Raw genomic sequence first — 26272 nt, forward strand, 5'->3', positions numbered from 1 at the left:
ATGCTTACATTACTAATTATTACAAATAATAATTTTTCCACAAACAACATTCAATACTCCAGAATGATCAAGGCATTATTGGATATAAGAATTAAGTATTCAAACCCTTTTGCTACCACACTTGAAATTTGGCTGAGGTGCATCCCACTCGATTGACCATCATTGAGATGTTTCTGAACCTTGTTCAAGTCCATCAGTGATTAATTCAAGTGATTGGACTGATTAGTCAAATCACACGCCTGTCTATAGAAGGTCCCACAGGTGAACAAAAACCAAACCATGAGGTCAAAGGAAGAGTCTGCAGAGCCTACAGACAGGATTGTGTTGAGGCACAGATTTGGGGAAGGCAACAAAATATTTGGGCAGCACTTGAGGTTCCCAAGAGCACAGTAGCCTTCATAATCCATAAATGGAAGAAGTTTGGAACAACCACAACTCTTTTACCAGACAGACATCTCTGGACATACCTAAAAATAGCTGTCCACCAATAGTCTCCATTCAACCTGACAGAGCTTGAGAGGATCTACAGAGAAGAATAGCAAAATTAAAAAACGGGTTTAATTAACGACAAGAACTGGCACCTCATTAAACAGCTGGTTGGAGAGAAATTGGTTGGAGTTTGAGGCTCTGACTTAGTTGGTCTTCTTTTGATTCTCTCACTTCACATTTCATTTCTGTTTGGATGCCATTTAAGGAAAGAAATGAAGCAATTCAGAGGAACGATGGAGAAATTCAGGGGAACAAATCTTAAAAAACAAGTCAAATAAAATGAAAGGAAAAGGAGTTAGTTAGCAGCACAAACAGGGCACTCATTAAAAAAAAAGGGTTAGAATGAAAACCTGCAGCCACGGTAGTCCTCCAGGACCGGACTTGGCGACCCTTGCACCTTAAGTCCGTCACCCCAAGTCAGGTAAGAAATCCTTAAACAGCTTGAAGCAATTGCTGCTTGGAAACTGGTTTACATCGACTGATGGCAATTTTAGACGATGATAGTAAGAAGGCCAAGGTAAACTTTATTCTCCCATGTTTCGAAATTAATTTGACAATGAGTGTTTTAATCAAATGCGTAAAATATCAGTGTTGCCTATAGAGCATGCTCTTAAGGTGTCCCCTAACACAAAAAACTTATATTGTATTACATTTTCACTGGTGTCCCAACACAAAAGGCCACTTTCAGGAGAAGGAAACTCCTTGGCAATGCATGAAGTGTTAAATGCTTTGTCTAATTCTGGACCAGAACTAAGCGTTTTGTCATGCGCTCAGAATACAATGAGGGGCACACATGTATGTCTCCCACTGGGCAATGGTGATTGTACAACACACACACAGTATAGTAATTTGTTCATACTCGGTGAATACAGCCTCAGATCTGAAGTTTCAGTATTTAGTTTGACTACTTTGTCTACACTTATTGGATTATAAGATGCAAGCCCGAAATGCAGGAATGAATGTATATTAACAAAATACAATGAAGCTGACCAGACAAGACATGAAATATCTTGGGTACATACTGTCTGCAATGAAATAAAAGTCCAAGTGCATTTAAGAATCACTGTTGTTGTTTTTTTGCATTTTCCATGCCGTCCCAACCTTTTCTGAATTGGGGTTGCATACAAGAGCACTCAGGTGCCAGTAGGGGGCACTGTTGGTGGAGGACCTCCCTACTTTCCAAAAGATCAGGTCCAGCTTGAAAAGGACAGAAGGAGGAATAATTGGTTTTGTATTGTGGTTTGTTCATTGATCTTTGCATGGGTGATTGTTAAAAGGTGTCTTGTGTGAATAGATATCTTTTATTTTATCCCAGTGTTGTATTGGGTGCTATTGTGTTTGAGATTTTGGCCTCAATGATGCCTCCTGGTGATTAGTGTCACAAGAACGAGACTTAGACATCATGAAGGTTTGGGGCAGCCACCCGTATATTGTTCCACAGCTGCAAAAATGAGTTATTTTGAACAGAGATGTTCACAGATTTGAGTCCACAATAGAATTGATTGCATTGAGGTAAAATGGCGGCTTTAAAAGCCAGTAAAGGAAATGACATCATCTGGGCCAGAACCGGAATTGACGTCGTTGGGACTGGAAGTGACGTCCTCATCAGGGCCGGTACCCTACGGGATTTCCCATGGATGGTCTGCAAGAGATTGAGAGAGACAGTCAGGGCACCCCGCCACCCCCTGGTCTGGCGTGGAATTACTATCATTTAGGCCCTTCAGCTGTCCCCCAATCGCACATGTGGGACAACAGAAGTAGTCTGAATTGTTTGATATGTAATTTTAAACTATGGAGGAGAAGGGTAAATCAAGGTAAAATGAACCTTTGTCCCAAACATTATGGAGGGCTCTGCACATCAATGACTTGATGTGTGGATTGTGTGAGACGACTAAAGTGAGATTTTTTTCATGGAGTGGACGATAATGTTCACTGTTGTCCAAACGGGCCTATTCTATCAGAAAGTTTGTTATCTTTATTCTCCAAAAAAATGTGAGATTAAAAACTTTTCTCAGCTATCATTACAAACTACATGGAGTAAGTAACTTAACCTGCATAGCCATATTTTTCCCCTTTATACTATTATGACATGAATAGTAAATGTCCACTAACTGCACGTTTTGTTAAAGATGTCTTAATCTTTTTTACCTTTTCTAATTTTAGGGGGTCTCCTGGAGTACGGTGCGTTACATGATTGGTGAGATCCAGTATGGAGGAAGGGTTACCGATGACTATGACAAGAGGCTTCTTAACACTTTCGCTAAAGTCTGGTTCAGTGAAAACATGTTTGGAGCCGATTTCTCTTTCTACAAAGGTTACAGCATTCCAAAATGTATCAACGTTGATCAGTATCTTCAGTACATACAGGTTTGTGTTATGAAATACTGAATACTCCATAATAACTGATTTTACATTGTTTGTAGATCTTACACTTAACATAAAACCACATACGCTACTTTTTGATGCGTCAGTCATGCTACAAATTGACCGCTTTGATCCTGGTCTTCCTAAAGTGTGAAACTTCTCAGATTTCAGACCTTTCTGAAGACATTTTCATTTTGTCCTTGTGAGTTATTGAGTAAAGGCTGAAGGGAAAAATTGACAAATTTATCAATTTAATATTAAATCTACCACACAATGAAGTGTACAGAAAGTGATGAAGTCTGAGTACCTTTCGAATCCATTGTAAATCGTATTGTTGATTACACTGGTCAACAAGCATTTTGCTACTGGGATTCTTTCAGCAGTTCTTTAACAAATTTCACTCGCTGACTGCAAATCTGAAAACCGTTTTCATCCAGCAGCACGTCCCATTTTTTAGTTATGATGTTCCAGGTCTTGGACAGTAAAGATGGATAACCATTTTGATAAATACCGGTAATTCCACTAGGGATACTACTAACAGCTGTGAGTTGTTTACCTTGTCATTATTAATTTTATTTAAAAATTATTCATTTTTAATTAGCGGAAAAAATATTTGTTACTGATTACCAAGTCTTATATGACTCTTAAAAGCATAATGACACAACTCAGACTTGACGCTGCAGTAGGTAGTCGATTTTACTGTTTCCTTAACATAACATTGCATTTCAGGACTCTTCGTTCGTTAGATTCACCATTACTTTGAATATTTTGTCAAGGCGATGGACAGAAATGTTGATGCGTTTTAGCATTTAAGAAATAGGTTTGGTCTCGAGAAAAGCGAAGCCAAAACTAAGGAAGGTGTTTTTGTTGGCCCTGAAATCCATGAACTGATGCTTGACGATGAATTCAAAAGGAAACTGAAGCCCACTGAATCAGCAGCATGGGAAGCATTCGTGCAGGTTGTCCAGAATTTTGTTGGCAGTCACAGAGCAGACAGTTATGCTGATCTTGTGGAGAACATGCTGGTATCGTCTTCTGGTTTGTTTTCAGAATAAAGACATCAAAACAATTTTGGTGGGACAGAGTCCAAACTCCAGATATTGTCTTGATATATTGATATTCAAACGTGTCAAAATGTCAATGATGTGTATCTCAAAAACCTGATGTGCTGGCCTAATTCAGATTCCATATATGAAATCAGTGTAAAAAACTTAATAAAGAGCTGGTTGGAAGTTCCAGTAGCAAACAAAAAATATTTTTTGTAGACCTGTGTTATTTTTTTAATTGATGTGATTTTGATTCTGTAAAAAAAATAATGTAAACATTCCCGTTTTACTTTATTCAAGGGTTTACCTGCATATGACACCCCAGAAGTCTTTGGGCTTCACCCAAATGCCGACATCACATACCAGAGTAAGTTGGCAAAAGACGTCCTCGACACGATCCTGAGCATCCAGCCGAAAGACAGCGCGAGTGGAGGAGGAGAAACGAGAGAAGCCGTGGTCGGGAGACTGGCTGACGACATGCTGGAAAAACTTCCGGCCGACTACATTCCCTTTGAGGTAGGCGGTTGTGACATGGGGGCTGAGTAGTTTTGCAAGGAGAGCGGTGACTTGAATTAGGGTTGTGGTTTCAAATATCAAAAAATTCAATCAGATTTGAAAGAAATGCTTACTAAAGCAAAAAACAAAAAAGGAGTGAAGAATTTGTTAGTGCTTCTCTCTAAAACAAGACCCGAAACTGTTTACCTTACTTGATTAATTCAGTTTTATATTCTGAGCAAACTAACAAAATCTAAAATTCAGAACTTTAAGAGAAACAAATCAGATTCATAATAATATTTGAAGGTTGCCGGCTGTTTTTATTTAGGGTGATTCTTTGCTTTAGTTCATACATAAAAATGAGGTCTGCTCCTGTAAATATTCCCTTTCTTCTCCTCGTCTTTCTTTTACTGGATTGCTTTGCTCTTTCCCTTTACAGAGTTTTTGCCTTCGAGATGCTTACTACAAAAATGACATCATCCTCCCATTGGATCTCTGCTAACCCCCTCTCATTTACTTACTGGAAATCTTTCCTTTACAACCTCATGATCTTAGAGGACTTGGAATTGGAGGGGCTCTAATATTGATAAGTAGTAGGTTATAATAAGCCTGCTTAGGATCCGGCTGACCGGTGTGTCTTTGACTAATTGTACTTCTTAATAGCACTATGTGACCGGGTGAAAACAGACCAGAGTATTGTGGAGAAATGTTGGGGTACTAGCCAGGTCACCCCTTTGAATGCAAAAAAGAAAATACTGCCCTTTGTACTTCGAGAAAGAAAATAAATGGGCTTCAAGCAGCCTTCCAGAATGATTTAAACAAAATCACAGGAACCCCATCCTCATCAAGAGTTAGGTGTAAATGTGACGGCAACTTCCTGAACCGGCTCACTTTTATGGCATAGGTGCTGGAAGGGGCAGAACCTTCTTAGGGTGTTTTTGGAGGGGCTAGGCTTCATCCTTGGTAATCCTCTCAGAACTATGGGAGAAAAAAATGATACAGTCAGCGGCCGTGCCCCTGGGGTGGTACAATTTACCTCATCAGAGCCTGGCAGAGTGGTGGCTCTGACGCCAGAAGTGACTCTACTCCGTTGGAACCTTGAGCATGGCTCTCAAACTGCAATTGCTCCATCCTGGGTTTGACGTTAATCCCTGCAAGCAGGTCCTCCAACCTGCAGGGAAAACCTGGGGGTTGGTGGCAGGATTGGCACTGCAGCCACCATAAAAAGCCTCTCACTATTCCAGTGTTGTACTGAGGTGTCACCTCCTGCACTCGCATCTCAATCCAGGTGGTTCATTGTGTGGTGGGTGCGGCAACGCGCTGTAATGGGCATATGCCCCCAACCTCTCTCTCCCTCTTAATGTTCTTTTGTTTTATTATGGCCTACCCACATTTTGGTTGCTGTTTCTTGTTTGTTTTTTATTTATTCAAAGAACTTCTGTAAAAAGCCAAATTTCCTCCTGTGTACAAAAAGATCTATCTATCTATCTATCTATCTATCTATCTATCTATCTATCTATCTATCTATCTATCTATCTATCTATCTATCTATCTATCTATCTATCTATCTATCTATCTATCTATCTATCTATCTATCTATCTATCGTGGAAAAAAATAAGCCACAATATTTAAATTTAACAAAAGGAGGTCTTTATTAGCATCACTGCTGATCCACGATGGTAAAATTAAAGTTTTGAATACCAGTTAAAGCATTCTCCAGTTTCTTTTACAGCTTATACATCTTCCCCGCCCCCCAATACCCCCAACCCCGTCTCTTGCCATGCCATCAATCACTGTCAATCTGCTTATTTCATACCAACAAGAATTAGGTCATGTCTAGTGACCTTTGGTTAGAAAACATTTATCAGTTTTACTGCTTATAGAGATCATTAATTGTCCCATCAGTAACTGCCTGACTCTTGAAACTCCAAAATACTCTGTACCTATAAAGATACAAATTTGGTTAAAACTTAATGAAAGTAACTAGTATGAACCTATTTAATATACATGAAACCCAGTTCATTACTTCTTTTTAAACAACAACATATATTTTCCTAGTGATAGATTTAAATTTAACAGAGCAGAATATAAACCCTGAATAGACATACACAATTTGAGTATATATTCGTCCACACTATCTACTGTATATATCATAAATAGTGGTCTATCTATCTATCTATCTATCTATCTATCTATCTATCTATCTATCTATCTATCTATCTATCTATCTATCTATCTATCTATCGTTTCTCATCTGTCTGTCTGTCTGTCATATAGTGCCTTTCATATCTATCTATCTATCTATCTATCTATCTATCTATCTATCTATCTATCTATCTATCTATCTATCTATCTATCTATCTATCTATCTATCTATCTATCTATCTATCTATCTATCTATCTATCTGTGTTGCTGTCCTGCTAAAGAAACTAGCAAAGGAGGAGAGAGAAAGACCAGAATAAGCAATGTTTAACCATTACACTATCCAAAATTGAATTCAGCAGCCCAGAATGACTTGCCACCAAACACAACAGGCTAACTAACCCAAACTTGGAACATGGCCAGAGGTTTTTTTTTTTTTTGCGAGCAAACAAAAAAAAACAAGAATATTTTGCATAGATTTTCAAAGTTTGATATGCAACCTCAGATGATTAGGGAGTGCTGCCGCTAACCTTACCTAACCTGATGTCACACACTGCACACTTACAGTGAATTCCTCTATTGATGCTGTAGCAACTCTGCCAAAAGTGCCCATAAAAAACAAAATGGAAATGGAAAAAGGTGTGAAAATATTTTTGGTATGTTAAATAATTTTTTTGCTCACAAAACCATTAGAAAATTTGAATTCTGCTTACTTGAAAACCCAGCATCGAAAACACTGCATAAGGTTCACGAAAGATTTAAAACTGACTTCATTCATAATAGCTTTACAGCTGGGGTTAATTAAGATACCCTTGGATGGATATTCATATGGAAGGCCATTATTTACTTCCCATCTGTCTGAACAACAGAAAACCAATTTAAAAACAAAATGTAAAATATATTCTTTTAATTAACAGATCAAGGAAAGGCTGCAAAAAATGGGTGCCTTGCAGCCTATGAATATCTTCCTAAGGCAAGAGATTGATCGCATGCAAAGAGTTATTGTTCTGGTGAGAAACACACTAACTGATCTGAAGCTTGCCATTGACGGGACCATCATAATGAGTGAAAATCTACGAGATGCTTTAGACTGCATGTATGATGCCAGGATCCCTGCTCGATGGAAAAAGGTGGGTGAATGAGCTCTCCTCTTTATGGAATAATGACGATGCCAAAGCCTAATGCTAAATGTTTTGAAGCAATTTACCCCTCATTGTTACGATAAAGATCACATGGGGCAATTAAACTTATCCATTGCTGAAAAACAAAAAGCTAACTTTTCACCGTTTGCAAATATATTTCACGTTTAGCTTTGTGAAACCTGCCAGATATTTTTCCAGTGGCTATCAGCAGTCATTGAGAATATTCTCCACACTTCACAAAAACTGGGGAAAATTGACCGTGTTAATGTCTCTGTTTCCAGGCGTCTTGGGAATCAAGTACTTTAGGCTTCTGGTTCACCGAACTTCTTGAAAGAAACCGCCAGTTTCACTCTTGGATCTTTGAGGGACGACCAAACTGTTTCTGGATGACAGGCTTTTTTAATCCACAAGGCTTTTTAACTGCAATGAGACAGGTACGTTATATGCCAATGTGTAGTGTTATGCAGTATATCGCTACTGAGAAAGTACAGAAAAACACAATTTTTTAAACAGTATGGAAACAGCATTAAGCTAATTTTCAAACTAGAAGTTTGTAGCTGCTGTATCATCCTTCCTGTTATTCCCTCCCTGAAGTCCTCCTGGCCAGGTAAGGGAGTGGGGGGTCCGCACTGGGTGGGAAGCCGGTTCGTCCGTCACAACTTTTAATTTCGTCTTTTAACTTCAATAAATAAGCTAAAGCATTTTAATATTCACTTGGTTTAGATTCTTACCCTTTTCTGGTCTCAAAGGTTCTGGTGTTGGGTAGGTGTAAATTTAATCTTTTATTGAAGGGCTAAGCAGGGTTAGGGATATCAAGTAGAGGTCTACGAGACAATGACCTGCAATAGATAGCCAAGACTGTTCAAGCCTTAACACAAGATGTTGGGATTAGAGATTTGGATCTGTAGGGTGGACCTTAAGGTTCCCTAAGGCCACCACTGCCTCCTCATCTCTCACATAGGAAAGAGAGACGGATAAGTTGGGTATCCCTCCAGGCCTGGATCTAGACAGTGTGCAATGTGTAAGGCCAGGGATAAACTTAATGTTAAGCAATGCATGAGTTTGAGGATGCTGCTGCAATGCAAGCAGTGTACTGATTACACTTGTGTGTGTACTTTAAGAAAATCTGGAGGATCCCACCAGGTGGCAGTGCAAGAAACCATCATGGTGTGAAAACAAGTGGTTGCTAGGTAACTGTATATTTAGCTCAATTTGCGTGTTTTTATTGCTTTGCCTTAGACTATGATTTTTGAGACAAAACTAGATTAAATACACAATAAATCAAAAGGAAGTAAGGATTTATCTGCAGTTTGGATAAGGTTCATAGCCAAGGCTGATCTTTTATGCTGGTTGCTGATTAAGTCAATGTCGCAACCCTGGAGCCTCCACCCCTAGAAACAAGGGTCACGACCCTGACAGCAGTACACAATATGGCTTCTCTTAATGGCAAAGCATCACTTTCCAGCCTAACTCATGACAAAGGTGATTGTTAGGTAACTGTGCAGTTCGCTCAGTTTATTTGCTTTTGTTAGGTTTTACCTTCCTTGCTATTCCCCAGACCAGGATTTTAATTTCCCAGTTTTTCGTTTGGAGTAATAAGTGAAAAGATTAGTGCACAATTTAATTTATAACACAATTTAGCAAATAAAATTAAAAAGTAAACTGTATTTTGCTTCTACCAAAATTCTTGTCTTTCACATAAGAAGATAAGCATTCCTATCTGGGGGGGGGGGGGGAAAACAATCATTGGACGTGTGCATATCCTTAACTAGGATAAGGTGGTTGGTAGCTAACTGTATTTGGCTCAGTTTGAAGAAAATCTGGAGGATTCCACCAGGTGGCAGTGTAAGAAACCATCACAGTGGGAAAACAAGTGGTTGATAGGCAACTGAATATTTAGCTCAGTTTGCATGCTTTTACTAGTTTTTGACCTTGCTGTGCCCCGGACTACGATTTTTGATTCCTCAGTTTTTTTTTTGTGTCCTTTAAATTAGCATGGAATTGAATTTATAGCAAAATTTTGCAAAAAAAAAAACTGCATTTTGCTTTCAGCGAAATTATTCAGTTCTTATCTGGAAGATTTATTTATGCATTAATACCTCATGCATCTGAATTTGACATACTGGATGTCTGAGTATCATTTAAAATAAGTAAAAATACCTAGGAAAAAAAAACAATTACCGTGTAACGGCCAACCCCTTACCCAGACCAGCCACTACACTACCAAAGTGATTCCTTGGATAACCAGAGGCTTCTTTATCTAGTAACAAGCCGTACTCCTTACAGATTGTAATATTTTTCTCGACACAATGAAATAACAAACGAACAGTAGACAGATATGTAAAACCAAATACAGATATATTGACAGTGATAAATATAAATATACACAAGGACAGATGAATATTCAATAATATATATATGTGTGTGCACAAAACACCACTATCCCAATGACACCATCCATCCATCCATTTTCCAACCCGCTGAATCCGAACACAGGGTCACGGGGGTCTGCTGGAGCCAATCCCAGCCAACACAGGGCACAAGGCAGGAACCAATCCTGGGCAGGGTGCCAACCCACCGCAGGACACACAAACAAACACACCCACACACCAAGCACACACTAGGGCCAATTTAGAATCGCCAATCCACCTAACCTGCATGTCTTTGGACTGTGGGAGGAAACCGGAGCGCCCGGAGGAAACCCACGCAGACACGGGGAGAACATGCAAACTCCACGCAGGGAGGACCCAGGAATCGAACCCAGGTCCCCAGGTGTCCCAACTGCGAGGCAGCAGTGCTACCCACTGCGCCACCGTGCCGCCCCCAATGACACCAATGACTAATTATTATATAAGACAGGAAAATACAAATATTTACAATGAACCCTCCCTTGCCCCTAAACACTAACTGAACAAACACAGATGAAATAAAAATGATAGATGAATCAAAATGCTAATAAAGTCCGGCAAATGTTGAAAATTGGCGGGTGTGTGATCTTGCTTCCTACCAACAATACAAAAAAAAGACGACCTCACCGTAAGTGTCCTCAGCAGTGGTTCGCAAAAATCCAACCCCGGGGTTTCTCGGTGCTGGCTGTTGTGTTAATAATCCGGATCCTAAAGAAGCAAGTAATGGACTGGTACGATGTTCAGAATTAAGTTGAAATATGTGTAAAATTATTCTTTTCCTTCCTCTTTCTCTCTTCGTCTCTCACTTGCCTTTCACTCCTCTCGTTTAAATGCAAAATGTCCTGGATGTAACTGGTGGATCCAACAGGTGATTTCCGTCTTGGGGCTGCGGTCTCCCTCCATCATCCTTCCCCTCTTCACTTACGGTGGCAACATTTACTGACTCACATATAACGGACAATAAATAGGACAATGAAAACAAAACGCACTCAGCACAGATAAAAAACAAATACTTATTACAGTGGAACCTCGGATCACGAACGTCTCGGACCATGTACAAATCGGGTTACAACCAAGAAGTTCGCCAAACTTTTGCATCTGTTCACGACCACACACTCGGGTGACGAACATGCCGGTTTCCCTTCAGGTTCGTACACGCTGATGATTTCCACACGTGTTCAGTCTCTCCCTGTGCATTCCCTGTGTAGTGAGCGAGCGAGAGAGAGAGAGAGAGCGCCCAAGCAGTGGTGTTTTGGCCGACACTCGGTGGGGCAGAAGGAAGCGGTCGCTCCAGCTGAGCGATCAAGGAGCTGGAGTGACCAGAAGAATTAAGTAAACATTTAGTTTACTATTACACTGTGCATTCTATGGTATAATTAACTATTTTTGTGCTTAAAAATCTTTAAAAAAAATATACTTACATACAGCTCGTATGATCCGGAACGGATTACTGTAATTGTATTTACATACAATCTTATGGGGGACATTACTTCGGGTCATGACCAAATCGGGTTGCGACCAGAGTTTTGGAACTAATTACGGTCGTGACCCGAGGTTCCACTGTATTATGTATCCCGCTACAACCGCAAGTGTAAATATTCTTAACACACATAGTATAAGGGGATTGGCAGGTACCTGGGGGCACAGTGTGGACAGTAGGGATGCTCTGTGTGAGCTTTCCTGTGGAGAAATCCCAGTAATGCGAACAACGGTGCAATTCAGTGTGTCTTTGTGGAGAAAATGTGCAACAAATTTAATAATATGCCATATTTTTTAAGAAGTGTACTGTATTACACTCCTCCAGGGCAATGTGAAAGAGAGGCTTAAATAGAATTGGTTTTATCAGTGTGGTACAGAGTACACACTTTACACAGTTGCAGAAAAGACCACAGGCAAACATAGAGGTATGAAGAGGGATATAGGAAACAAGTTTTGCTTGTTTATTATCTAAACAAAAAAAAACTTTAAACTCCCAAAAACTCTTTACTGAGTTTCACGTAAATTTTATTGCCCATGTCATGAAACTGTGCACAAATTGAAAATTGCCCGTTTTGCTCATCACTATACATTTCTTTCTCTTCTCCCGACTTCTGTGAGTCAAATCTATTAACAAGAAACTAATTTATGGGCCACTGTCTTCATAGCATTCTTCTTTTGTTACAGCACTAGCTGTGCTACATGTCTAGGATGGGTTGAAAAGTTACATTTTATAATGCACCATTTATTGGAATGCATTTTGTAATGCATGTAGTAATAAAATGCATTGCATTTGTCATTCCAAACAATGGTGCATCACACACATTTGTATTAATAAAATGTATTACTAAAAATGTTTGTGATGTGCCATCTGTTGGAGAAACAGAAATAGAAACTGGACACACAGAAACATGTCCTTTTATTAAGGTGAATGATTTGTCAAATTTTATAGGAAATCACACGCGCTAACAAAGGATGGGCATTGGACAGTGTGGTGCTTTGCAATGAAGTCACAAAATGGATGAAAGATGACATCACGCAACCTCCTGCTGAAGGGGTCTACGTCTATGGGTTGTACCTGGAAGGTGCTGGATGGGACAGGAGAAACTGCAAACTCATTGACTCCAAGCCCAAAGTTCTGTTTGAAATGATGCCTGTCATACGGATTTACGCCGAAAACAACAGTGAGTATGCAAAATTCTCTAACATGTTGTCAACATTTGTTGCTCCTTCTGTGACATATGGGATTTGAAGTTCTAATATTGCAAGTGTAGCCTGGTATTTGTAGTACAAAGTCTGACCGATATGCACCGTGTCATTTGTGATCAACAAGTTTCATGATTCTTAAATCAAGTAACCCTAATAGAGAAGTTCAACAAGGGGGTGTTTGTGGTTGGGTTTGCAGCAGGCTGTTCACCTGGGATGTCTTTCATACTGAGGATAACCTCTCCCTCATCTAGGGATAGAAGCATATTGGTCTCAGAAAGAGTTGTGGAATTTAAAGTTCAAGTTTACAGTTCAGTACAAGGTACGGTGAAATTCTTATTTTGCACATCTGGCCAACATGCACCATGCCATTGCACTCAACAATGTTATGGACTAGGAGTCCTAAAGCACACAAGTTCAAAGAAGTTCCAAAAATGCCCACTAGAGGGGGAAATCTCATCAAATAAACCCCAAACGGTAACATAGAGAGGGCCTTGTAGAGTCTTTATAAAATAAAAATGATATATTCTGCACAAAAATGATCTGTAACACTAGAAGCTCCGTGGAGCACAAATGACAAAAAGGAACTGCCTGAAAACAACAAGTCCAAATCACAAATCCAAAGCAAAGCCAAAACAGAGGACAGGTTCAGAAATCACAGGAACTCATCAGACCCTAGCGCATTCAACAATGAACCGCCACGAACTGTGGGATACCCTCAGGGCTTTACAGGGCAGAGGGCAGTCCCTGGCAGTGATGGGCATGTGGCCCTGTCCGCTGGGGGATCACCCACAAAACACAAGGCACATAACAGAGGCATTGACACATAGACAATATCAAATACAAAGAGAAATGCAACTAAACATACATAAAATTAACACAAGCAGAAGACACAAGACAAAAATTTGAACCCTAACCAGGGGAAGAAAACAGGCTGAAATATAACAAATATGTTTCATGATTTTTGCTTCAAGCATCCCCAGTAGAAATGTACAATAAGCGGATAATTCTTATTGGGCCTACAGCAGGCTGTTACTCTGGTACAACAACTACAGTGGTGCGTCATACTTCAGACTTAATTCATTTCAGGAGGCCATTTGAATTCTGAATTGTTCGAAGTCTGAATCAATTTTCCCTATTAGAAGTAATAGAAAGTGAATTAATCCATTCCCAGACCCTAAACAATACAGTACCAATTTTGATGAACTTAGACAGCAAATACAAGTAATTTAAGGTAAAAATAACAAAATGTAATGCCCTAAATAATAAATTAAAACATGAAATCAATAAATATGTAAATACTGTATAATAAAATGAAATGTATGGTGGCACACATAGACAAAGCGGCTTGGTGGTCGGCTTTCGGGACTTTGTTTGTCCTTTTGTGTATGTGTTGCTGTTCGTCATAATCACATTCTGCTGGGCGAATAACGTCTACAACCAGCACTATCTTCTACAAATAGGACTATGCAGCAGGCGGACTGTTACAGCCGAGTCTCTCTGCTTCTATGACATCCCAGGGGACATAGCCAGGTGTCAGGGATCCCCATGGAAGCCGTCTCTTCCTAGTATTTTTCTCACCAAAGTATGATCCCTCGCAAACAAGATGCACAAATTGAAGCTGCAGGTTGCAGTAAATAAGATTGTTAAGGACGGTTGCAATCTGCTAATTCCGGAGACCGGGCTTCGTTCACTCATTCCAAATACAGCTATCGAGTTAACAGGCTGCACAGTACACCAGAAGCACAGGACCAGAGACTCTGGTAAGAGAAAGAGGGGGATTTATGACCGTATGTCAACAACAGATGATGTTTAGACTCGCTGCGTAAGCACCATCTGTTGCTGCATTTTTTTTTCACTGTGTGCACAGTCTGAACTCCAGATCATATCTCTCTTGAATTTAGCATTCGAACTCTGGAACAGGGGTCACCAAGTCCGGTTCTGGAGGACCACCATGGCTGCAGGTTTTCATTCCAACCCTTTATTTTAATGAGTGCCCTGTTTGTGCAACTAATTAACTTCTTGTGAATTCATTTTAATTGAATTGCTTTTTTAAGATTTGCTCCCCTGAATTTCTTCATCGTTCCTCTGAATTGCTTCATTTGTTTCCTTAAATGGCACCTAAACAGAAATGAAATGTGAATTGAGAGAGCCAACAGAAGACCAATTAAGTGAGGGCTTCAAACTCCAACCAATTTCACTCCAACCAGCTGCTTAATGAGGTGTCAGTTCTTATCGTTAATTAAACCTGTTCTTTAACTTCATGGCTTGTTGCTGCTCTTGCGGTGCATTAGCAGACATTTTTGAAATTGTTGATTTTCTCTTTTCTAAGAGCTCTGTTAAAATGTTTGGGGACCTGAGCAGATCGACATTCCTGAGACCTTCACCCTTCTTTATTTTCAGATATTGTATGATGGATGGACACCAGCTGTTTTGGCTCATTTTGTATCTCATTATTGTTTGGCTGCTAATTAATGAAAAAGAAACAATTAAGCGGTCTGAGTCTTCAAGAACAAGTCAATTAAAATTAGTTCAAAAGAAGTTAATTACCAGCAAAAACAGGTCACTCATTAAGAAAAGGGTTAGAATGAAAACCTGCAGCCACGGTGGTCCTCCAGGACCGGAGTTGGCGACTCCTGCTGTGGAACATTCGAAGTTAGAATCGTTGGAAGTACAAAGTACCACTGTATAGTGTTGGGTGAAAGGTTTTAATCGGTTTGTTAGGAAGGAATTTACTATCTACTAGCTGGACTGATCCCTTAATAAAGTGTGGACTATTGGTTTAGCAATCAAATCTAAGTGTAGAAGCTTTAAATGATTTCTTATCTGCAAAGGTTATGTATTCACAACAGAGATCCATGGCACCAAAGTAATACTGCAAAATCATTTTCTTTGCTTCTAACAGCCGACCCCTTTACCCAGACCGGCAACTACCAAGACTACAGCCTTGGCTAACCTGAAGATTCTTAAGCTAAAAACAAGCCGTACTCCTTACAAACAGTCCGTTCTCCCCCCAAACGATGAAATAACAGGCACTACAAGTCAGCAATGTAAAATCAAGTGCAGATATATTGACAGTAAATAAATCTATATATATACAGCAGAGTCTCACTTATCCGACCTTCGCTTATCTGACATTTCATATTATCCGACGTCCCACCGCAAAAAAAAACCCAACAAGAACTACAAGTTGCGAGCGTAAGCGTAGTCTATTTTTTGTTGCTAAGTTCATTTTTTCAGTTAATTTTTTTCTATTTTGTTGTAAAACATGATTATTAGGTTCGTAATGTGTAAAATTATAACATAGTTTGACGTTTAATAGGCTTTTTCTTAACACCTCCCATTATCCGACATTTTCATTTATCCGACGTTCTGCCGGCCCGTTTATGTCGGATAAGCGAGACTCTACTGTATACACACACAAAGGCCGACAAATACACAATACTATATATGTGCGCACAATTCACCACTATCCCAAAGACACCACTGAATGATTATATATATATATATACATATATTATTTATATGAACACATGAATATACAATATTTACAAAAACCCTCCCTTGCCCCTAAACAATAAATGAATAAACATGGAACACAAACACAGATCAATGTAAACGGCAGTTGAAATGTATGTGATAAATGAGTCTAAAGCTAATAAAGTCCGGTGATCTATATATATAAAATCCCTGTGTGCGTCCAGGTGTCCGTGTGTGGGTGTCTTCTGGTGAAGTGCGCATGCGCGGGGCACGGTGCAATGTGCGATATTACTGTCAGAGAAAGTTTGAGGCGTTTTACGGAAATACAAACCAGTATTACTGTGAGAGGAAATTAAAGGTACACAATACAGTGACGCATATCACAGCCACACACAAGCCAGTATTACTGTCAGGGGAGTTTAAAGGCATATTACCGACGCGCACGCCTGTATTACCGCCAGAGAAAATTAAAGGTATATTACGGACGTACAAGACGGTATCCTTCAATAAGGGCGCGCACAAAAAGGCGAGCCTCAAAAGGGCGACCTCAATTGGGCGCAGCGAATAAAGGCGCGCGCAAAGCCTTTATTCGCCGCACTCAATTGAGGTCGCCCTTTTGAAGCTCGCCTTTTTGTGCGCTCCCTTATTGAATAGAGCCGTACAAGACAGTATTACTGTCACAGAAAATTAAAGACACAAAATACATGGTGGCAGCCCACAAAGAACGGTCAGCTCAGCAAGTAAACATCAACAAAAGAAAGGCTGAAACAAAGAAAAATACGACCAACAAAAAGAATGAGGTCAAAGTCCCTTGCCATTTAATATAGACTGTTCATACTAATGTTTATGTACTACTGTTCTAGCGCCCGTTATTGTAACGGGCTAAATGACTAGTAATTGAATATTGGCTGAAGTGATATTTTGCTTCTTCCTGAAAATACAAAACGACCTCACCGTGAAAGTCCTTGGCAATGGCTGATAGGAATCCAGACCCCGGGGTTTCTCTGCACTGGTTGTCGTGATGATGATTCAGATACTGAAAAAGCAAGCAGTGGAATTGCACAATGAATGGAAGTGATGATGAGTTGGAAAATGAATGTGTAAATCTGCTCCTTTCTTCTCTCGATCTCCTTTCTTTCTCCTCACCTATCCATCCTTCTCTGCTCCTCTCGTTTAAAAACTGAATTTCCCAGATGCAATTGCTTGAGTAAACAGGAAATTCCCATCTTGGGGTTGCGGCCTCCCTTCATCGTCTTTCCCCATTTGACTTACGGGGACAACATTTACTTACACACACATACATGAAGGGGACGGGGTGATGAAAACAAAACGCAACTCAGAACAGACACAAAAAAAATACCTATTATTATGTAGCCCAGCTACATTCTAACGCAGATTCTTCTGATATTTTTACCATCACTGATCTTTGTTGAATAGGAGTTGTGTTAACAATTGATGATAATTGTTAGATTTTTAAATTCTGATGTAGAGTTTCGTTGGCCTTTTGTTTCTTTACTTTGTGGAATCTGCCGCATGTTTGGGAATTTTAGCTCCTTTTGCACGTCATACTTAACATGCTGCTGTTTCCCTTTTTATTGTCTATGGCACATGTCCTTAGTGCTGGTCGAAACCCATTTGCAGCCCCTAGGCACAGTGGATCAACATTGCCCTTTGTCGTCCACAGCAGGTAGTTGGTATTATTAGACTTTGACAACTGGCGGTGGGGGGTTCAGGAGAGTTCAGGGTCCCTACAGTAACATAAATGGCAACCATCCATCCATCCATTTTCCAACCCATTGAATCCGAACACAGGGTCACGGGGGTCTGTTGGAGCCAATCCCAGCCAACACAGGGCACAAGGCAGGAACCAATCCCGGGCAGGGTGCCAACCCACCGCAGGACACACACAAACACACCCACACACCAAGCACACACTAGGGCCAATTTAGAATCGCCAATCCACCTAACCTGCATGTCTTTGGACTGTGGGAGGAAACCGGAGCACCCGGTGGAAACCCACGCAGACACGGGGAGAGCATGCAAACTCCACGCAGGGAGGACCCGAGAAGCGAACCCAGGTCCCCAGATCTCTCAACTGCGAGGCAGCAGCGCTACCCACTGCGCCACCGTAACGCCCTAAATGGCAACCCTTTGTGTATATACCACAAACTTTAAGGAGTGCGCGGCCTTTGGTGTACAGAGCGTTTGCACGTTTACTTTAATAAGCGGCATCTAGCGGTTTATGGCACCCGCTCGGTATCATCAGAGTTTGATGACCTGGTTGGGGTCCCCCACAGTGCCTGTAGCATGTGCCCCTTAACTTTCATTAATGACACCCCTCAGAAAGGGGGATCGGGCTTCTCTGAGGAAGGCATTAACTATGTTGATGTGTGTTTGTGTGTGGTTACACTCGTTCTTCCTGCTTTAAACCTAATCATAAACTTAACATTGAGAAAACATGTTTTCAGAAAGGGTTACAAATTCATTTATACAATTTCAAAAACTGAAATCTTACATTCATAGAAGTATTCACATCATTTGCTGTGGCAGTCCAACCTGTGGTCAGGTCCATCCTGTTTGCTTTAATTCTCCTTGAGATGTGTCCAGAACTGGATTGGAGTCCACCTGTAGTAAACTGAATTGACTGGACATCATTTAGAAAGGCACACATGTACCTGTGTATAGAGGGTCTTACAATCCACACTGCATGTCAGGACAAAATCCAAGCCACAAAGTCCAAGGAGCACTCTGTAGACCTCCAAGATCAAACTGAGGTGAGGCACAGATGAGGACAAAGGGATAAATCCATTTCTAAAGCTTTGAGTGTTCCCAAGCCTCAATAAATGTGTAATGGAAGAGGTGTAGAATCACCAGGACTTTTCCTAGAGATGGCTATCAGGCCAACCTGAGTATCCAGGCAAAACATTTCTTGGTCAAGCCAAAAATCCCATGGCCACTCTAGTAGACCTCTGCTGAGATCGTAGAACCTGTTGGAAGGATGACAGTTTCAGCACTGTTCCATCAATCAGGGGTTAATGGGTAGAGTGGCTAGATGAATGTCACTCTTGAGGGAAAGGCATTTAATGGACTCTGAGTGAATGAGGAAGATTCTCTGGTCTGAAGAGACAAACAAACTCTTTAGGCAGAACTCCAAACAGTGTGTCCAAAGAAGACCAGCCACTGCTCATCACCTGCCTAATACATCCCTAGTGTGAAGCACAATGTTGTGGAAAACAAAGAAAAAAAAAGTCTCATATTATCCCAATAAATGAAATCCAAAGACATCCTTCATTTACACCAGGGGTCCTCAGTCACGGTCCTGGAGGGTTACAGTGGCTACGGGTTTTCATTCCAGCCAGTGTCCTAATTAGAGTTCAGTCCTTGCTGATAATGAAAGTTGGTGTTTAACTCTATGCCTTGTTAGTGCTTTCATTCATGAAATACAAATTTTAGTTACTTTGTAGATCAGAGGTCCTCAATTACACTCCTGGAGGTCTGCTATGATGGCAGGTTTTCACTTTAACCAACTTCTTAATTAGAAGCCTTTTATTTACTACTAAAGCAATACGTTTCTTGGGCTTAATTTTAGTTCTCTTGCCTGTTATCATTCAGAACCCTTAATTGCCCATTTCAGATTTTAGTAGCTGCGTTTAAGTTTTAATTGTTGCTCGTTTTCTTAATCAGGTATTAGTTAATAATGAGATGCAGATAATCAATAAACCAGCAGCTCTCCAGCTAATGTGCGTACCATGAAGTGTTTAGAAATGAATGAGAGGGGAATTGGAAGGACCATTAAGTTTAATTCTATTTTGGTCCACAAAACACATGGATAATGTTCTCACAGAAGGAAACTCTACAGTGCAATTCAAATTGCTCTTGGATGAATGCAACAAGCATTAACAAGCCAAATAGTACAATACCAAGTTTCATTATCAGCATGGACTGCTTTCTAATTAGGAAACTAGTTGGAATAAAAACCTGCGGACTCCAGGACCGTAATTGAGGACCACTGATTTACACCAACCAGTGGGGGCTGAGCATGTGAGCAGCAAGGCTCTCCATAGCAAGTCTACTTACTCTTAGGCCGGGGACATAGGTAATGCTATGCGTCACATTAGCTTGAGGATGCTGCTGCTATGCAAGCAGTGTACTGTCTATATTGGTGTGCACACTTTAAGTAAATATGGAGGATTCCACCAGGTGTCAGTGCGAGAAATCATCACATGGAGAAAACAATGTCCGGTTTCACTGTGTTGTAAGTTGAGGGAAGAAAGATATTAAAAATAAAAATTGTTTGCATCTTAATGCTGTTGCAAAAGGTGCAAAAAACACACCGAATGTCGAGATGGTATGTGATACCTTTAAATGTATCATGTCATTATGATGGGGAATATGCAACACTTGCGTTGCCCATGTGAGAATTGGATGAAGAAAAGCACCATGAAGACATCTGCATGTCAGAATTTAAATTTGATGAGTTGCTCCACCGCATCGAACCATTCATCCAACATCAAAGCATGCAGATTGATCCTGTTGGAGCTGCGATGTGGCTTTCTGTCACATGTTGATAGTAAAGAACGATGTTGACGTTCCGAACCACAACTTGCACAAACACACCATCCATATTTCTGCTGGTACTGCAACTCATTCTTGTGTTGTGTTAATTTCTGAGGACGTGCTCAGAAGATGCGTCAAAAGAACACTGAGAACATGTGGCGGCCATGATGCATGTGTGTTTAAGCATTCTGAGCATGAAGTATAAACTGTCCCTTAAGAGAACAGATTTTGTTATCACTTAGGATCATTTGCATATAGTAGCTAGTAAACATTCAATCCTACCAATGAGCACTCGGATAAATGGTACATACTATAGCAATACCAAGAGCCATTAAGTAACATCTGAAGGTCCCTAAAGGTTAATCATTAAAAATCTCATCTAAACATTTGGTTTACAGAGTAGGACAGACTGGCACCCTGTTCAGGGTTTTTTTTCCGGCCTTATGACTTATGCTAGCTGGGATAGGCATGACAGACCCCACTTAAGACGCGCCCCACCTCCAATGCAATCCCGTTCAGGATTAGACAGGTTAGAAAATACCTGACTGACTGACTGACTTCTTCTTTCGGCTGCTCCTCTTAGGGGTTGCCACAGCGGATCATCTTCTTCCATATCTTCCTGTCCTCGTCATCTTGCTGTGCTACACCTGCATGTCCTCTCTCACCACATCCATAAACCTTCTCTTAGGCCTTCCTCTTTTCCTCTTCCCTGGCCGCTCTATCCTTAAAATCCTTATCGCAATATACTCAGCATCTTTCCTCTGCACATGTCCAAACCAACACAATCTCGCCTCTCTGGATTTGTCTCCCAACTGACCCACCTGAGCTGACCCTCTAATGTCCTCATTTCTAATCCTGTCCATCCTCGTCACACCCAATACAAATCTTAGCATCTTTAACTCTGCCACCTCCAGCTCTGTCTCCTGCTTTCTGATCAGTGCCACTGTCTCCAGCCCTTATAACATAGCTGGTCTCACTACCGTCCTGTAGACCTTCCCTTTCACTCTTGCTGATATCCATCTGTCACAAATCACTCCTGACACTCTTCTCCACCCATCCCACCCTGCCTGCACTCTCTTTTCACTTCTCTTCCACAATCCCCGTTACTCTGTACTGTTGATCCCAAGTATTTAAACTCATCCACCTTCGCCAACTCTACTCCCAGCATCCTCACCATTCCACTGACCTCCCTCTCATTCACACACATGTATTCTGTCGTGTTGTTCCTACTGACCTTCATTCCTCTCCTCTCTAGAGCAGATCTCCACCTCTCCAGGGTCTCCTCAACCTGCTCCCTACTATCGCTACAGATCATAATGTCATCAGCAAACATCATAGTCCAGTGGGACTCCTGTCTAATCTCGTCTGTCAACCTGTCCATCACCATTGCAAATAAGAAAGGGCTCAGAGCCGATCCCTGATGTAATCCCACCTCCACGTTGAATGCATCCGTCACTCCTACCGCAGACCTCACCACTGTCACACTGCCCTCGTACATATCCTGTACAACTCTTACGTACTTCTCTGGCACTCCCGACCTCCTCATACAATACCACAGCTCCTTTCAAGGCACTCTGTCATATGCTTTCTCCAAGTCCACAAAGACACAATGCAACTCCTTCTGGCCTTCTCTCTACTTCTCCATCAAAATCCTCAGAGTAAACATCGCATCTGTGGTGCTCTTTCTTGGGATGAAACCATCCTGCTGCTCACTAATCATCACCTCCCTTCTTAACCGAGCTTCCACTACTCTTTCTCATAACTTCATGCTGTGGCTTATCAATTTTATCCCCCTATAGTTACTACAGCTCTGCACATCCCCCTTATTCTTAAATATCGGCACCAGTACACTTCTTCTCCACTCCTCAGTCATCCTCTCACTTTCCAAGATTCCATTAAATAATCTGGTTAAAAACTCCACTGCCATCTCTCCTAAACACCTCCATGCTTCCACAAGTATATCACCTGGACCAACAGTCTTCCCATTCTTCATCCTCTTCATAGCTGTCCATACTTCTTCCTTGTTAATCTGTTGCACTTCCTGATTAACTATCTCCACATTATCCAACCTTTTCTCTCTCTCATTCTCTTCATTCATCAGCCTCTCAAAGATACTCTTTCCATCTGCTCAACACCCTCTCCTCACTTGTGAGTACGTTTCCATCTTTATCCTTTATCACCCTAACCTTCTTCTATGTAAACTGTTATCACAGACTAAAGCACAAAGGTTAGGTATGTTCTCATTTCTTAACATAAAGAGTATGGGTTGAAATAGAGTCAGGAGGCCCTTGTTTAACAGGCAGGCAGTTTCAAGCACCTTTTACCTTTTCCTCTTATACTAGTGATGGCCGGGTCATATTCTGTGGGTGCTTTACAGCAGCAGGGACAGGAAGATGGGTCAAAATTAAGGGGAAGATGAAAGAAAGCGTGGCAGGGTTAAAAATGCTGCTTATCCAATGCAAAACTAATTTAACGTTAACATTCCCTAGCAACCGTAACTCGAATTGGATTGAGTGTGTATTACTATGTTACATATATAATTTGAAATTCTTGTTAATTCTGATTGATTTGAATAAAAATACATTTTATTTTGTTACACTTCTCTGTTATTCACAGGTACAAGAGATCCTCGCTTGTACTCCTGTCCAATATACAAAAAGCCCGTGCGGACGGATCTGAATTACATTGCGGCTGTGGACCTGCGAACGGTGCAAATGCCGGACCACTGGATCCTACGGGGCGTCGCTCTGCTTTGCGATGTGAAGTAACCGTATTCATTGTGCATGCGTACTTTGTATTGTTATGATTATGATACACTGTTTAGTTTGATATATCTTATGAAAAATAAAATGGCAGATTATGACTTTGGTTGATCAATTAAAGTTCTTTAGTTTTTTAATACAAACATGTTCTCCAGTACGGCCTAATTTAAGAAACTGTAATATACAAATTGAAGCTTTTCATATTTTGAACCTGTACAGTACATATTACTGTATGTTTTGGAATAAAAAACACTATTATTGCTGTATACTGTGTAAAGATATCTAAAGGTGAATAGTAGCAAATTAAACATGAATTATAAGGATTACAAACGTTTACCTGATAAAGATGCCATGAATAAACTTTTTTTTTTAAATAGACTGTTTCATTTTTTTTTTTGTATATATATTCTCCTTCCTGGTCATTTGTGGGAATGACAGTCTGATACTGTGACAAATTTTTTTGGGGCGCCAACCTGGCATTTGAAAAGAAACAAAGCTGTTGCCACCATATCACTCCGGCTAGCTTAGTCTGAATGACTTTGTCGCTTTGTGTTGCTCCTCTGCTTAGGTCGCTTTGAACAAGAAGTGACTCCTCCTTTCCAGGGCAGTTTCACTTTCATGGCCCAGGGACCAGAAGTGGTGGAGTCAGTTACCTTCACTAGGCGATCTCTCTGCACTGTGGAGGGAGAAGAAGAAGACAAGACATTTAGTGGCAGTGCCCCCTTTTGGTTCGGGGTGGTGGAACCAGGGTTGTGGAGTCGGTACATAAATCCTTCGACTTCGACTCCTTAGTTTCTGGTACTTGTGACTCCAACTCCCTGAATCCTCTGTATTTAATATGCTAATGTATTTTCCATGTTGATTAAAGGAAGGCAACATGCACATCATTTAACCACAGAACTACCGGCTGGGAAGCTGACTCTCTACCGTATTGGCCTGTTTAAACAAAAGACAAGAACCCCTGAACACACATCAGGCCATAGCACACACCTACACCTACATCATTACACTTGTTTACACTCAAATGAACTTGTTAAACACATTATATCTGAAATAAAATGAAAACGCTTTTTGTAATGTACCATAATCCAGATTACATTTGTGAATGTCAGCTTGTATAATAGCTCAGCTGAACTTCACACTAGTAGTAACACAACTATGCACTGGGCTTTATTCTTACAGCAGAGAAGTACTTCATTATGACTAATGTTTGTGAAAGGGGACATTTGAACTTGCTGTATTTTTTTTCATTACAATTTAAATTTATTAGGAGTTGGAGTCGGTACATTTTTGCCGACTCCGACTCCAGGTACCCAAAATTGTCTCAGACTCCACAGCCCTGGGTGGAACACACATAGGAGGAACTCCTAGGGTGACCCTCTGACGTGCACATGTGATACCTTATGCCTTATGTGATACCTAATGCCACTTTCATGAAAGGAACCCACACTTTCATCCTACAGCTCTGCCTCCTCATGTTTGGTTTTCCAATTTTTTTTATGGAATAATTGTTCTCTTTCTTTTTTTTTTTCTTTGCATTGAGGCAGTTGATAGAGAAACACTCAGAAAAACAGAAAGTTTACATATGGCGTTTACTGATTTGGAGAATGCTCATGATAGAATGTTACATCAAAACGCCTGGAGGTGCATGCCAGAGAAAGGAGGACCAGAGAAGTAAGTGAGGATTGTCCAGGATACACATGAGGGAGTGAGGACTCCGGTTAAAAGAGCAGTGTTGGGGTAATAGGCAAGATCCCAGTTAGACGAGATCTGCACCAGGGATCTTGTAGATGTCCTTAACTCTTTGATCTGGGTATGGATGTGTTGGGTCATGGGGTAAAAGATCAATCCCTCCACTGCAGGCTTTTTGCTGATGACATTGTGTTGAGTAGCACTAGAAAAGAGGAAGTGGAGAGGAAGTTGGAAGAATGGAGAAGGGCTTTGGAAGATAGAGGGCTGAAGAAAAATAGGAAGAAGAAGACAGAATAGATGAGGCTTAGTAATGACCAGAATTCAGAAGTTAGCCTGCAGGGTGTGCTACTGAAAAGAGTGGAGACATTTAAGTACTGTATCTAGGATTAGTGGTAGCCCAAGATGGATAACCCACAGAGTGCAGTGGAAGAAGGTATCAGGAGTATTGTGTGGCAAAGGTTAAAGGTAAGGTTTATAAGACAGTAGTAAGACTGTCAATGATGTATGAAGTTGAGACATGGACAGTAAAGGATAAGGAGAAAATGTTGGCTGTGGCAGACATGAGAAGGTTGAGATGGATGTGAGGAGTAATAAAAAAAGGACAGAATAAGAAATGAGACAGTCACAGGTACAACAAAAGTAGGGGAAATATAGAAGAAAGTACAGGAAAGTAGGTTCATGTGGTATGGACATGTGATGAAGAGAATTCGACATTGAATATGTGGGCAAAAGAGTGATGGGAATGGAAGTCCAAGGGAAGAGAAAGCTAGGGAGACCAAAGTGGATGGATAAAGTAAAAAAAGATCTGAAGGAAAGGGGCTTAACTGGAGAGGAGGTACAGGACCAAACTGTATGGAGAAGATTAACCAAGCACATCGACCCCACATGGGAAAAGATGAAGAGGAAGAATTGTTCTTCGCCATGTCTTTCTGATGCCCGCAGAATTAATTTTGTAACATCACCCACTACACCAATTGAACCTGCTCAAGAGATGGTCTAAGGTAGTATGAC

At 40.7% G+C, this 26272-nt stretch overlaps 1 protein-coding gene and 1 long non-coding RNA gene across 4 annotated transcripts in view; one reads left to right on the forward strand and one right to left on the reverse strand.

Moving 5' to 3' along the window:
- The window catches only part of LOC127530043 (uncharacterized), a 454116-nt gene extending 431356 nt beyond the window's left edge, over positions 1-22760 (reverse strand). Inside the window, exon 1 of the long non-coding RNA XR_007936576.1 lies at positions 21994-22760. This is a non-coding gene — a long non-coding RNA (uncharacterized LOC127530043). The remainder of the gene's footprint in view (positions 1-21993) is intronic.
- Positions 1-23945, forward strand: part of dnah5 (dynein, axonemal, heavy chain 5) — a 437381-nt gene extending 413436 nt beyond the window's left edge. For all 3 annotated transcript variants that reach the window (XM_051935611.1, XM_051935612.1, XM_051935613.1), the window contains exons 74-79: positions 2653-2856; positions 4200-4415; positions 7456-7668; positions 7962-8114; positions 12517-12748; positions 23424-23945. In XM_051935611.1, coding sequence (XP_051791571.1) covers positions 2653-2856; positions 4200-4415; positions 7456-7668; positions 7962-8114; positions 12517-12748; positions 23424-23575 — 1170 coding nt within the window. In that variant the 3' untranslated portion in view covers positions 23576-23945. The remainder of the gene's footprint in view (positions 1-2652; positions 2857-4199; positions 4416-7455; positions 7669-7961; positions 8115-12516; positions 12749-23423) is intronic.
- The last annotated feature ends 2327 nt before the right edge of the window (positions 23946-26272 follow it).

This window comes from Erpetoichthys calabaricus, chromosome 13, assembly GCF_900747795.2.
Source record: "Erpetoichthys calabaricus chromosome 13, fErpCal1.3, whole genome shotgun sequence".
Classification (NCBI taxonomy): Eukaryota; Metazoa; Chordata; class Cladistia; order Polypteriformes; family Polypteridae; genus Erpetoichthys; species Erpetoichthys calabaricus.